This window comes from Muntiacus reevesi, chromosome X, assembly GCF_963930625.1.
Source record: "Muntiacus reevesi chromosome X, mMunRee1.1, whole genome shotgun sequence".
Lineage (NCBI taxonomy): Eukaryota > Metazoa > Chordata > Mammalia > Artiodactyla > Cervidae > Muntiacus > Muntiacus reevesi.
The window spans coordinates 29,555,967-29,570,146 of NC_089271.1; the positions used below are offsets into that span (position 1 = coordinate 29,555,967).

Below are 14,180 nucleotides of genomic sequence, written 5' to 3' on the forward strand. Positions count from 1 at the left end.
GAATACCAGACCACCTGACCTGCCTCGTGAGAAACCTGTATGCAGGTCAGGAAGCAACAGTTAGAACCAGACATGGAACAACAGACTGGTTCCAAATTGGGAAAGGAGTACGTCAAGGCTGTATATTGTCACCCTGCTTATTTAACTTATATGCAGAGTACATCATGAGAAACGCTGGGCTGGAAGAAGCACAAGCTAGAATCAAGATTGCTGGAAGAAATATCAATAACCTCAGATATGCAGATGACACCACCCTTATGGCCGAGAGTGAAGAGGAACTAAAGAGCCTCTTGATGAAAGTGAAAGAGGAGAGTGAAAAAGTTGGCTTAAAGCTTAACATTCAGAAAACTAAGTTATAGCATCTGGTCCCATCACCTCATGGGAAATAGATGGGGAGACAGTAGAAACAGTGTCAGACTTCATTTCTTTGGGCTCCAAAATCACTGCAGATGGTGATTGCAGCCATGAAATTAAAAGATGCATACTCCTTGGAAGAAAAGTTATGACCAACCTAGATAGCGTATATAAAAGCAGAGACATTATTTTGCCAACAAAGGTCTGTCTGGTCAAGACTATGGTTTTTCCAGTGTTCATGTATGGATGTGAGAGTTGGACTATAAAGAAAGCTGAGTGCCGAAGAATTGATGCTTTTGAACTGTGGTGTTGGAGAAGACTCTTGAGAGTCCCTTGGACTGCAAGGAGATCCAACCAGTCCATCCTGAAGGAGATCAGTCCTGGGTGTTCATTGGAAGGACTGATGCTGAAGCTGAAACTCCAGTACTTTGGCCCCCTCATGTGAAGAGTTGACTCATTGAAAAAGACCCTGATGCTGGGAGGGATTGGGAGCAGGAGGAGAAAGGGATGACAGAGGATGAGATGGCTCGATGGCATCACCGACTCGATGGGCATGAGTTTGAGTAAACTTCGGGAGCTGGTGATGGACAGAGAGGCCTGGTGTGCTGCTATTCATGGGGTCACAAAGAGTCAGACACGACTGAGCGACTGAACTGAACTGAATGATGGTTTTATTCCTAGTTTTTTAAAGGAATCTCCATACCGTCTTCCATAGGGGCTAACACCCCCCCCCATTGTTTTCCTTAAATGTCCTTTTTCTCATCTCTTTGATGTGATTTGTGATTTTAGTGTTGAATTTTTCTTTTTTGGAGTTTTTCGTCTCTCTTGAGCCAGATATTCATTTTAGGTATAAACCTTATTTATTAGTTAACTGTTGCTGCATAACAATACTACCACTGATGTAAGTGGCTTAAAACCATACCCATTTATTATCTTACAGTTTTCATGGGTCAGGATTCCAGGCAAAGCTTAGCTGGATCCTCTACTCAGGGTCTCACCAGGCTGCAGTCAAGATTTAGACTGAGATTGCGCAAGGTGTAGACTGAGGTTGCAGTCTCATCTGAGACTCCATCTGTTTCTAGGTTCACTCAGGTTATTGACCAAATTTAGTTCCTTGTGGTTGTAGGACTGGATGTTTCAGTTTCTTACTAGCAGTCAGCAAGAGGCTGCCCTCAACTCCTAGAGGCCACCTGCAGTTCCTTCCTACGTGAGGGCTTAACACCAGCAAGGGGGGGAGAGAGTCCAGAAAACAGGTGTGATAATCTTATGCAACGTAATCACATACATATTGTCACATACATCCTGTCACCTTTGACAGGTCCTGTTGGTTAAAAGCATGTCATAGATCCCACCTTACTTAAAGGGAAAGGATCATGGAAGAGCATAAATAGCAGGAGTTGAGGATCATGGGGGCCCTATAAACATTGTTTATGGACTTTTCTAATGTACTTTCTTAGAAAGTATACTTTCTGACAAATAAGTGCTTTTAATTTTAATTCTCTAACTTGTTACCAAAGTATTAATGATATAGATTACATTTCAAAAATGCTTCCCCAGTTCACTTCTCTGCTCCTATTTTCTTCTCTTTGCAATTAAAAATGCTGTAGAGTTAGATTTTTGCATTTGTAATCATATATAAATTAAGTACAGTATAAATTATATAGTTTTGTGTATTACTGTAGCATACACAAAACTATGTTTCCTGTGCCTAATGGTTGATTTTGAGCAATTTAAGGATAACCTCGATTTTACATAATTTTTCTCCACATGTACTGATTTTAACCATAACTGCGTTGTAAGACACATCCTACGTCCTGAAATAATCTACTTTATAATACTGTTCATGGCAGTAACATTTATCTCAAGGAACTTTTGAGGGAATGTATGTTTGCCTGCTACAACATTATATCAGAGCTACTTGATTATTTTTAATCTAATCTTCATATAGCCTTTTCCTTAGCTTTTCACTTTTCCAGGCTGTGTATCTAGTTTTGAGTAATTTATTTCTCTTGTCCAGTTATCATTGAACTTCTTCTTTTTACCCCTCATTTCTATTATGTTTTTCTTTGTGCACGCTCAGTCACTCAGTTGTATCCGACTCTTTGCAACCCTATGAACCTTAGCCCGCCAGGCTCCTCTGTCCATTGGTTTTCCCAGGCAAGAATACTGGAGTGGGTTGCCATTTACTTCTCTAGGGGATCTTCCCGACCAAGGGGTTGAACCCACATCTCCAGCATTTCAGGTGGATTCTTTACCACTGAGCAACTGAGGAAGCCCTCTCATTTCTATTATGTTTTTTTTTTTTCTTAGAAAATCTCAATTAGGTTTCTGTGTAGCTTTCCCAGTGGATCATGACTTAGAATAAGGGTTGATTCATATTTGTAGTTGATGAGCTGAAGTATTGAATCTTTATATTTATGATATAATTGACAATAACTTATTTGATCACAATTAGACAGTCACCTTCTATCTATCATTTTAGGTTTCCATTCCTGTACTCTTTTTCCCTGCCCATCTTCAAAGCATTATACCACCTTCCAATTTATCTCCTGCCTTTGAATTCAGAAGACTACATCTTTTGTGAATTTGGAGGTGTCTCTTATTTTTATTAATTTGTAAAGAGCTATACCAAGTATTATATCATGATACCAAAATTATATACTTATTTCAGATAAGTATTTTTCATATTAAACCTACTTCTTTGTTCAACAATAGAACACTCCTGTATACTCCTGCTGACCGAATTTAAAATAATTTTCTTCTGGAAGCTTGACAGTGGCTTTAAATAATGTCCTCAATAATGTTCTCAATCAGTTAACTTTAATGAAAATCTTAATTTTCCTTTTATTACAACCACATTGTTTCCTCTCAAAAAAATTATCTGAGCATGTAGCATATTGCCCTCATCAGTACACCAACATTTAATTTCCCAAAATATGAAGTTCCACTAGCTGATAGCCATAAGACCACTCCACTAAACTTCCAGCCCAATGGCTTTTAAAAATTCGTTGTTTACTCACCTAAAATCATTGGAAGCGTACACATTTCTTGGTTAGATGCCATGTAGGACCAGTGTCTTTCTGAGCGTATGAGGAGAAAGAACATCTGTTTTTCCATGTAGATCTAGAACTGTGCTGTCCAGTATGGTAGCCGCTAGCCACACCTGACTGTTGAACACTTGAAATGTGGTTAGTCCAGATTGAGATGTGCTGTAAGTGGAAAATATATACCTGATTTCAAAGACTCAGTGAATTATATATATATATATAAAAACATATCTCAATGTTTATATAGTTACATGTTACAATGATAATATTTTTAATATGTTGGGTTAAACAAAATATATTACAATTAATCTAACCTTTTTAACTATGGTAACTAAAAAGTTAAATTATATTTGCAATTCACATTATATTTCTGTTAACAGCATTGGTCTAGAGAATCTTATGTGTTTTCTAGTCTTTGGCAACTAGTATCTCTGAATTGTTTGCTTCCAAAGGATGTTTCAGAGTTGAATTAACTTCAGAAGCAAAAAATGTACTTAGTTCTCCATAATGGTCCTACTCTGTACCTAAGTATATAATATATCAAAGTTAGGAAGTGTATTCTTTGAGGAGAGGCATTGGGTTAGTGTCCCTTGTCAGGTGTTTGCTAAATTGTCGTCCCACTTTTAAAATCTGGTTCTATCTTCACAGAGATGTCGAATCAGTTCCTCAATTTTTATAGCTGAAAATTCACTGTATAAAAAGAGCGACTGGTGTTTTGCCAGAATATAGTGACTTGTTTTCATAGCAGCTATGAATGGTAGAAAGTATTAATAACAACATGTTCAGCATATAGTTTGTTTACATCCTGAAAACTGATGGCAAGAAGAGATAACCATTTGCAATTCAATTTACTGGGGATAGAGAGGCAGGCAACGTATAAAAAATTTCTGTTTCCTACACTTACTATACTACCTGATGTTTTGGTTTGGAGTGACTCTATGGAAGTAATTTACATTAATAATCTATATGGAAAAAGAAACACAGAAGATGAACAAATGTGTATGAATGAAATATCAGAACCAAAAAACCTTTTTTTGGAACTCCTAATGGTTTGTGCTAATGCTTCTTTTGGCCCCAGAATCTTTTTTTTTTTTTTAAATAAACAGCTTTATGGATATGTCCTTCCCATATCACACAATTCACTCTTTTAAAGTGTATGATTCAGTGGTTTTTAGTATGTTCACAGAGTTGTGCAGCCATCACCAGTCTAAATTGAGAACATTTTTATTTCCCCAAAGACTAACTCCATCACCTCAACCCTAGGCAAGCACTAACCAACTCTTTGTGCCTATGGATTTGTGTATTGTGGACATTTCACATAGATTGAGTTATACAGTATATGATCTTTCTTTTAGCATAATGTTTTCAACATTCACCCATGTTGTAGCAGAATTTCATGTTTTTTCATGGTCAAATAATTTTCCAGTGTGTAGGTATACTACATTTATCCATACATCAGTCAATGGAATTTGGCTGATATGTTTTTTTAACACTTAAAGAACTAGTGAAACTAATATTTACATTCAGTAATAACTTTCCTATATATTCCAGTATGCTTCCTATATTAAGCTTCCTTGTAATTTCTTTAGGTAACTATTATTATAGTCATCACCATTATATAGGCAAATAAATGGAGTCTTGGAAAGCCCAACTAATTTACCTAAAATTACGTATGAATTAAGAAATAGAATTCAGCCTTAAACCCGGTTCATCTGACTCCAAACTGTATGTTTTCTTCCTTACTGCCACAGCCATACATTCCTACTCTACTCCATCCCTTGGTGATTTTGTTGTAAAGAATAATTATTTTTTAGTGAATTTTATTGGAGTATAATTGCTTTACAATGCTGTGTTAGTTTCTGCTGTATAGCAAAGTGAATCAGTTATACATCTATCTGCTCTTTTAAAAAATTTCCTTCTCATTTAGGTCACCACAGAGCATTGGGTAGACTTCCCTGTGCTATACAGTTAGGTCCTCATTAGTTATCTAAGAATAATTACTTTGCAGTGAGCCTTCTTTGCTGACTCTTTTTTTTTTTTCTGTGGTTGCTAGATTTAATATAGTGTTTAATTTGGGAAATGGGCTTAAAAAACTTTCAGGGTAGCATTTCCCAATAACTTTGTGGCTATGATGGGAATGTATTCTGGGTGATAATATACCTTTGTCATTTAGCAACAGAACAATTGTACACGAAACAAATTGCTCAGGACCGTGATGTCCATCTATGGGGACAGGTCCAAGGTCTACTGGAGGGCTCTCTTCTCTGCCTTATGAAAAATTTCTATAATGACTTAGACAAAACCATGTTTATATTAAAAGACCTGGTTTATGACGTTTGTAGAAGTCCCAAAGTTGAAATTTTTGAATCGTATCCATCTGGTAGAGTCATACACAGAGAATATGCTCAATAAGAACTTTACTGATAACATATTTAATGCATTCTTTCTCGGATTCCTTATTTCCCACAGGGTTCGGTAGCTATAGCTGGTGCTGTTATTCGCTGGCTAAGAGACAACCTTGGAATTATAAAAAGCTCCGAGGAAATTGGTGAGTATGTTCTAACAAAGGGCTGGAATCTAAATAATGAAAATTTTAAATATTTTACCCTTGCAATCAATGCTTTGCCCTATATTTGACATTAAACTATATGGATCCCAATTATGAGTTTGATATATATATATATATAAAAGACTCTTTGTGAAGATTTATAAAACAACAAATTGACATAATTAGTGGTGTTTATTCATAAACAGGCACGTTAGGGCATAAAAATCACCCAAGTGTAAAATTGAACACTGAAGATCGCCTGAATCTGCAGTTAAATTTATCTGAAGAGAAAGAGCTTTAACTCTTAATAGAGTGAGAATTAAAACTCCCGTACCTATAATTTAAGTATTACTATGGCTATTTACAAATGATAGGTAATTATTTTGAACTCCCCACCCACTCTCCTACTCTTTCATTTCACCTGAAGGTGAGACAGTCAGGGACATATTTCTGATTAGGAATGCAGTGAAGGCCACTTCTTCATCTGCTAGTCATCAACCTTAAAACAGTGGAAATGGGGACTTCCCTGATGATCCAGTAGTTAAGAATCCGCCTACCAGTGCAGGGGACACAGGATCAACCCTCGGTCCAAGAACTAAGATCCCACATGCCGTGGGGCATCTAAGCTCGTACACCACTGCTACTGAGGCTACATGCCCCAGAGTTTGTGCTCCACAACAAAAGAAGCCCCTGCGATGAGAAACCTGTGCCCCATGTCTAGAGAGCAGCTTCCACTCGTTGCAACTAGAGAAAGCCTGCGCACGGCAACAAAGACCCAGCACATCCGAAAATAAATTAAATATTTTTTAAAAAATAGTGGAAATAAGCTACAATACCTTAACAAAACTAATCCAGTTCCTTTCATTCTTGGACTGGGTTATATTTAGTGGAGAAATCTGCTTTTGTTGCTCCTCGTATTCTGCTACAATTAGCAACATTTTGCTGTATTGCATACTAGGAAACCAAAAGTCCTGTCTTAATTTTTAAAACACGTGTGCTTATTGATGAAAAGAAGTAGTATATATTGGAATGATTTTTTGTGTTCTTTGTTGTTGTTGTTGTTGTTTGTTTTTAACATTAGAAAAACTTGCTAAAGAAGTAGGTACTTCTTATGGCTGCTATTTCGTCCCAGCATTTTCGGGGCTGTATGCACCTTATTGGGAGCCCAGTGCAAGAGGGTAAGAAATGAAAATAAGGTATGCTTTTGTCAGTCTTGATTTATTTACAATTAGCTAAGAACTTATTGGTTAATTGGGGCTTCCCTGGTGGCTCAGAGGTTAAAGCGTCTGTCTGCAATGCAGGAGATCTGGGTTCTATCCCTGGGTTGGGAAGATCCCCTGGAGAAGGAACTGGCAACCCACTCCAGTATTCTTGCCTGGATAATCCCATGGACAGACATGTCGCAAAGAGTCGGACACGACTGAGCGACTTCACTTTCACTTCAATAAGTGAAAAGTGGTTAATAGTTTTCTATTTTCAAATGATTTTGAAGTATGGAGGAAACCTTTTAGACTTGGGAAGTATAATTTTAGAACCTTTAAATTCCAAGAAGTTGGGACTTCCCTGGCTGTCCAGTGGTTAGGACTCCACACTTCCACTGCAGGAGACATGGATTCGATCCCTGGTTGAGGAACTGAGATACTGCACTGCATGCCCCGTGGCATGACATAAAGAAAGAACTCCAGGGACTTCCCTGGTGGTTCAGTGGCTGGGACTCTGCCCTCCCTGCCAGTTCAGGGCACCTGGGTTTTAGATCCCACCTGCTGCAACTAAGACCTGGTTCAGCCAAATCAGTAAGTAAATACTAGAAAAAATTCCATGAAGTTATGTCATCTGACAATAAGCCCCGGCCATATTCCTATTCATGTTAGTGTTATAATCTTTTGTCTTCAAGGCACCTGCAAGTTATGTATCAAAAGGCCATCATCTAGATGAATATTGATTTGGTTTTATATTATTGTCATCTATTCAGATAGATCATGAACTTTTTCATATGTGGATGCAACATTGTAGACTATAAAGATTTTGCCAGCTTCTTAATGTTTGTGTCCAGTTTTGGCTTTTTTATGTCTTTTTTTTCCCCCCGTACACTTCTATGTACCAAATTCAACCTTTCCATATTTAGAGCATTCCCGACTGATGACTCATTTATTCTGCTCTAATCTTAAAAATTTTTGTGTGTATTTTTAGGATCATCTGTGGACTCACTCAGTTCACCAATAAATGCCATATTGCTTTTGCTGCATTAGAAGCTGTTTGTTTCCAAACTCGAGAGGTAATCAATATGGGCTTTTTTCCTGTACTAAATCCACCTTTTTTATTCCTACGAAAATTATATACATATATATGCCAGAAATTTATGAAAATTTAATAAGCTTGTTCTTGTTGTTCAGTCACTAAGTCGTGGCCGACTCTTTGTGACCCCATGGACTGCAGCACGCCAGGCTTCCCTGTCCTTCACCATCTCCAGAGTTTGTTCAAACTCATGTCCATTGAGTCAGTGATGCCATCCAACCGTCTCATCCTCTGCCGCACCCTTCTGCTCTTGCCCTCAATCTTCCCAGCATAATCAGAAATTAAGCCTGGGGACTTCCCTAGCAGTCCAGTGATTAAGACTTCATGCTTCCACTGCAGGGGTCATGGGTTCCATCCCAGGTCAGGGAACTAAGATCCCATGGGCTGCACAGTAAGGCCAAAAGAAATTTTTTTTTAAATTAAGCCTGCCTAAACAGTAATATAATAAATGCAAGTTTGTTTTGTTTTCCCAGCTGTCATTACTAAGTTCCTGTTAGCTGCTGGGCACTGGGCATTTTACAGTTGAGGGGATGCTGAGCAACACATATTAGGCAAAGGATTTGAATAGTAGCACAAACATAGACACCACGGCAGGAAATCAGGGCGCAAAATAGAGTTGTCTGGCTTGTCTGGATATAGAGGTGAGTGCAGAGGAGTGGTAAGAGAAAAGGTTGGTGGTAACCAGATCAAGGAGGACCTAGAAGAAATCTCAGTTTTCCTTCTGTAGGCTTTGGGGAGCTTCGGCATGTTTTTAAGTAGAAGATGGCTATTTTCTGAGATATTACTATGTGGTACTTTGATGATGTTCATTGCATTTTTCTTTTTCAGATTTTGGACGCCATGAACCGCGACTGTGGAATTCCACTCAGCCATTTGCAGGTAGATGGTGGGATGACCAACAACAAAATCCTTATGCAGTTACAAGCAGACATTCTGTATATTCCAGTAGGTTAGTAAGCCCTCATTCCTTCAAACCCCAATAGTCACATTTTTTTGGAAGAACTGATTTTTCAGGCATATGTAACTGCTAAGATAGCAATGTTGTTCACTCCCCTCAGTGAAGCCATCCATGCCCGAAACAACTGCCCTGGGAGCCGCCATGGCTGCAGGGGCTGCAGAAGGGGTTGGCGTCTGGAGTCTGGAGCCTGAGGACTTGTCCGCTGTCACAATGGAGCGATTTGAACCTCAGATCAACGCTGAGGGTACTTTTATTTATTTATTTTTATTGAAGTAGAGTTGATTTCTAATACAATGTTGTGTTAGTTCCAGAAGTACAGCAAAGTGATTCAATGATATATACTATGTTTTTCAGATTCTTTTCCCTTATAGGTTATTACATAATATTGAGTATAGTTCCCTGTGCTCTACAGTTATCTTTTTGAGTGAGGGTACTCGTAAAGACTGAAGATTGGTGTACTGTGAAAAGGGAGAGAGAGTTTGGTGGTTTAGTCACAAATCAAGAAATGAAATAAGATTGCAAATGTGAAGGTAATTTCATATTCAGCTGCTAAACATATTTGGCTTCATATTTGAATGAATGTGAATAAGAGAAATAGTTCCCTATTTTAAAAAAACAAACTTCTATAATCACTTTTTTACCATTCACTTCTACTGTTTATAGTCTCTTCATGTACAAGGATAACACTGCCACATTATCAGCTTTATTAATAGCCTGTTAGTGTAACCTTTTCTGACAGTGACAAGGGAGATAATATATAGACCACCAACCCATCATGTCTGCATTGGGTCATCTTTAGTGCCAATGACCAGTTTTAGGACAGGATTAACTGGGCTAAGGACCATTATGGTAACTTTTAAGCACAGCAGGGCTAGCCTGAGAAAAGCAGCAACAATTTAAATCAATGAGCATTAAATATTTGACTTACTGTTGTAACAAACAAAACTAAGCTACAAGCCAGACTAATAGACCGTAACCCACCAGGCTCCTCTGTCCCTGAACTATTCCAGGCAAGAATACTGGAGTGGGTTGTCAGTTCCTCCTCCAGGGGATCTTCTGACCCAGGGATCAAATCCATGTCTCTTGCATCTCCTGCATTGACAAGTGTATTCTTTATCACTGCGCCACCTGGGAAGCCCCAATGCCTGTAATTAAGTTTGTGTACAAAAGTCAGGTTTTATATATTCAATTTGGTTTTAAACCTTTTTAAAAAGCTATGTATAAAATGGCATCATAGTGGATTCTTTGGTGGTTCAGATGGTAAAGAATCTTCTTGCAATGTGGGACACCTGGGTTTGATCCCTGGATTGGGAAGATCCCCTGGAGAAGGGAACAGCTACCTACTCCAGTATTCTTGCCTGGAGAATTGCATGGACAGAGGAGCCTGGTGGGCTACAGTGCGTGGGGTCACAAAGAGTCAAAGAGTCACAAAGAGTGGGACACGACTGAGCGACTTTCGCTTTCCAAGGTCCTCTGCCCTTCCCCAAAGAGAAAGATCAAATAGGATTCCCCTTTCTAATTCATCACCACCTGCTTGTGAATGACCTGGTCTTAGCAGATAGCCTGTCTCCACATCTCCATTCATTTTGCAGACCAGGCTGAATTTCCCTCCAACTTCCACACAAGCTTCTCTCTGCAGTCACTGGCAGTCTTTGGCAACCATACCGGGATCTGAGTCCTGGTAAAGTTCCATGTCAGTTAAATACAGTGTAACAAGCATCAGTTTAATAAGCGAAACAATTTGTCAAGAATGATGAGTGAATATAAGTATAGTACTTAGAACATCTTAGTAAACTGTCTTTCTTTTTTAAAGAAATTTTATTTTGTATTGGAGTATAGTAACTAACCGGAGAAGGCAATGGCACCCCACTCCAGTACTCTTGCCTGGAAAATCCCATGGACAGAGGAGCCTGGTAGGCTGCCGTCTATGAGGTCGCTAAGAGTCGGACACGACTGAGTGACTTCACTTTCACTTTTCACTTTGATGCGCTGCAGAAGGAAATGGCAACCCACTCCAGTGTTCTTGCCTGGAGAATCCCAGGGACGGGGGAGCCTGGTGGGCTGCCGTCTATGGGGTCGCACAGAGTCGGACACGAATAACGCGACTTAGCAGCATGGTAACTAGCAGTTGTTATTGATAGTTTCAGGTATAGAGCAAAGTGACTCAGCCATACATGTGAAAGTGAAAGTTGCTCAGTCGTGTCCAAATCTTTGCGACCACATGGACTATACAGTCCATGGAATTCTCCAGGCCAGAATACTGGAGTGGGTAGCCTTTCCCTTCTCCAGGGGATCTTCCCAACCCAGGGATTGAACCCAGATCTCCCACATTGCAGGCGGATTCTTTCCTGTCTGAGCCACCACGGAAGTCCAAGAATACTGGAGTGGGTAGCCTATCCCTTCTTCAGTGGATCTTCCCAGTCCAGGAATCAAACTGGGGTCTCCTGGCAGATGATTCCATACATATACATGTATCCATTCTCCCCCAGACTCCCCTCCCATCCAGTCTGCCACATAACATTGAGTAAACTGCCTTTCTTATGTATGGTTTTCCTACCTTCTATTTCTAGAAAGTGAAATTCGTTATTCTACATGGAAGAAAGCTGTGATGAAATCAATGGGTTGGGTTACAACTCAGTCTTCAGAAAGTGGTAAAAATGTTTTTATTGTTATTGCCACTTTGTCCTAATATGTTAAATAGCTTCATTAAGTATCTGTTTATACTTAGCAAGGCTGCTCTGAAGAATAGCATTATCATATGCTCATAGTTTCTAACATTTTGAAAACACTTTAAAGTTCTAAACATAAAATGTAAATTATCAGATTGATAAATGTGCTTAACTCTGTCCTGCCATACCTTTCCTTATTAGTTTATTCCTGGTACTTCGATTGATAACTTAGTTTTCTAAAAGTAAAAGTATTTCTAGTTTCTTCCTAATGAAAAAAAAATCAACTAAACTTTTTTTTCCCTTTTCGTGACTGACTTTGCCTTTTTGGGGGGCTGTCTTCATGACCTGAACCGACCAAAAGCTATATTGATTTCAGAATACATTTCACTACTTCCTAGACTGCTCCCAAGCCCTTAGTGAGTGTATGTTGTAAGAATTCATTGAAATCAGAGGAAGAAAAGTACCAAACATAGTAAATTAGAAGTGTCATAATTGGGAAATGCTCTTGGCAGAAATTTGAGAACTTTTGTTTTTATTCACTTAGGTGGGAAGGTATCTACCGTAAATAAACTATTTAGTTGTAAACAGCTCTGAGCTGCCTTTAATATTGAAACAGCCTTTAACATACCTTTAATATGGCATGATATTGTACTCCTTTGCTAAATACAAAATTTGGAATTTAATGAATGAAACAATGGCCAGTAATATTTTGAAGCATATAGTTTAAGAGAGAAGAGTTTATAAATAATAGCCTGCCTTCCAACCCCAAAGTGAGTATAGAACCACTTTTTAAAAAAATTATTCATTTATTGGCTGCACCGGTGCTTAGTTGCAGCACGTGGGATCTAGTTCCCTATCTAGGGGTCAAACCCGGGCTCCCTTCATTAGGAGCCCAGAGTCTTAGCCACTGGATCACCAGGGAAGTCCCAAGAACCACTTTTAATGTATCTAGATTTTCAGAGAAGCTTCTGGGATCATGCTGTTTCTACTTGAAGCTTTTGTTTATTCTCCTAAGTAAGCGTTAGGCTTAATATCCATTGTCTTTAAATCTTTTGTTCTGAGACCCACCTTTCTTTCTAAGATGGTGACAAAGCCTTTCTTGCTAAGACTGTTTTCAGTTTTGAGACCTTTTATAGTTAAACTTCTCAATCATAGGTATTTTTTGTAGCACAGTGCTAGTTGCTTTGAAGGATGCAACAGCCGTGCACTCTGCTTTCTTTTCTGATTGCCCTCAATTAAAAGCTGGTGAAAATGAGTTCTGTGATTTCTTTGACTAGTTGTATTTTTTTAAATGGCACAGAAACGTCCCGGGCAGTCCAGTGGTTGAGACTCCACACTTCCAATGCATGGGGCACAGGTTCATCCCTAGTCAGTGAACAAGATCCCACATGCTCCCCCCAAAATAAATAAATTTATTTATTTTGTGGCCAAAAAAATATTATATGGCCAAATAAATAAATTAAATGGCACAGTTCAACCTGTTCCCCTCCCTCGCTGTATCCGCCTCCATGTCAATGCCACACATACTTCTTTCTTACTTGCAGTTGAGGATTTAATCGCCAAGTTCCAACAAAGCCAATTGATCATTTTCTGTTTGCTTACCTTACTGTCAGTGAACTTAAAATGCCAAGAAAAAGTGGATAAAAGAAAATTACATGATTTTTTTTGTTTCTGCCTTCAGAATTGATGCTAAAATAATTTTATTTTTTCAGAGCTTTCGATTTTTCAAACTTGGTTTTTGTTTCAGTTAGGCTGCAGTGTATTTAAGGCAAAGTGTGAAAAACAATTTGTAGTAGATTTATGAAAAGCACTCATGTACAACATTTTGAGAGTCTCTAAAACTGTATAATAATCCAGGTAACAATATTCATTTAGTGAAATGCTGATTATTCCTCAAGCAATGTAAGCTATTTAGTAATAGTACAGATAGATTCCTATTTTGATGATCTCATAAGGCTATTCAAATTGCTACCTGGCCTCTTATCCTCTTTAAATAGTTTTAATTTATGGGAAGAATATTATGTTAGCTTAATTTCCAAAGCATATTGCCAATTTTGAAGCATTCATATTTATTTTCTTGTTTGTAACTATATTTGAATGGAGTGTAAAGAATTTTTAACATGCATTTAATATGCTTAAAATGTAGAAATGATTGGGGATGTAATATTTTTTGGAGAGAGCTTATGATAAATAATGACTTTATGACTTTGTACTCCAAACCTACCAAAATAACATTTTTTTCAAAAAATGCTAAATGTTCAAGAGACATAATGTTTAAATTCAAGAAAAGCCTATGTCTGTATCTATCT

The 14,180-nt window shown here is 38.3% G+C and overlaps 1 protein-coding gene across 5 annotated transcripts in view; it reads left to right on the plus strand.

The window, feature by feature from the left end:
• GK (glycerol kinase) overlaps positions 1 to 14,180 on the plus strand; it is a 78,068-nt gene that overhangs the window by 56,964 nt on the left and 6,924 nt on the right. For all 5 annotated transcript variants that reach the window (XM_065915623.1, XM_065915626.1, XM_065915624.1 and 2 more), the window contains 6 exons: positions 5,871 to 5,949; positions 7,031 to 7,127; positions 8,140 to 8,224; positions 9,073 to 9,193; positions 9,303 to 9,446; positions 11,773 to 11,853. In XM_065915623.1, coding sequence (XP_065771695.1) covers positions 5,871 to 5,949; positions 7,031 to 7,127; positions 8,140 to 8,224; positions 9,073 to 9,193; positions 9,303 to 9,446; positions 11,773 to 11,853 — 607 coding nt within the window. The remainder of the gene's footprint in view (positions 1 to 5,870; positions 5,950 to 7,030; positions 7,128 to 8,139; positions 8,225 to 9,072; positions 9,194 to 9,302; positions 9,447 to 11,772; positions 11,854 to 14,180) is intronic.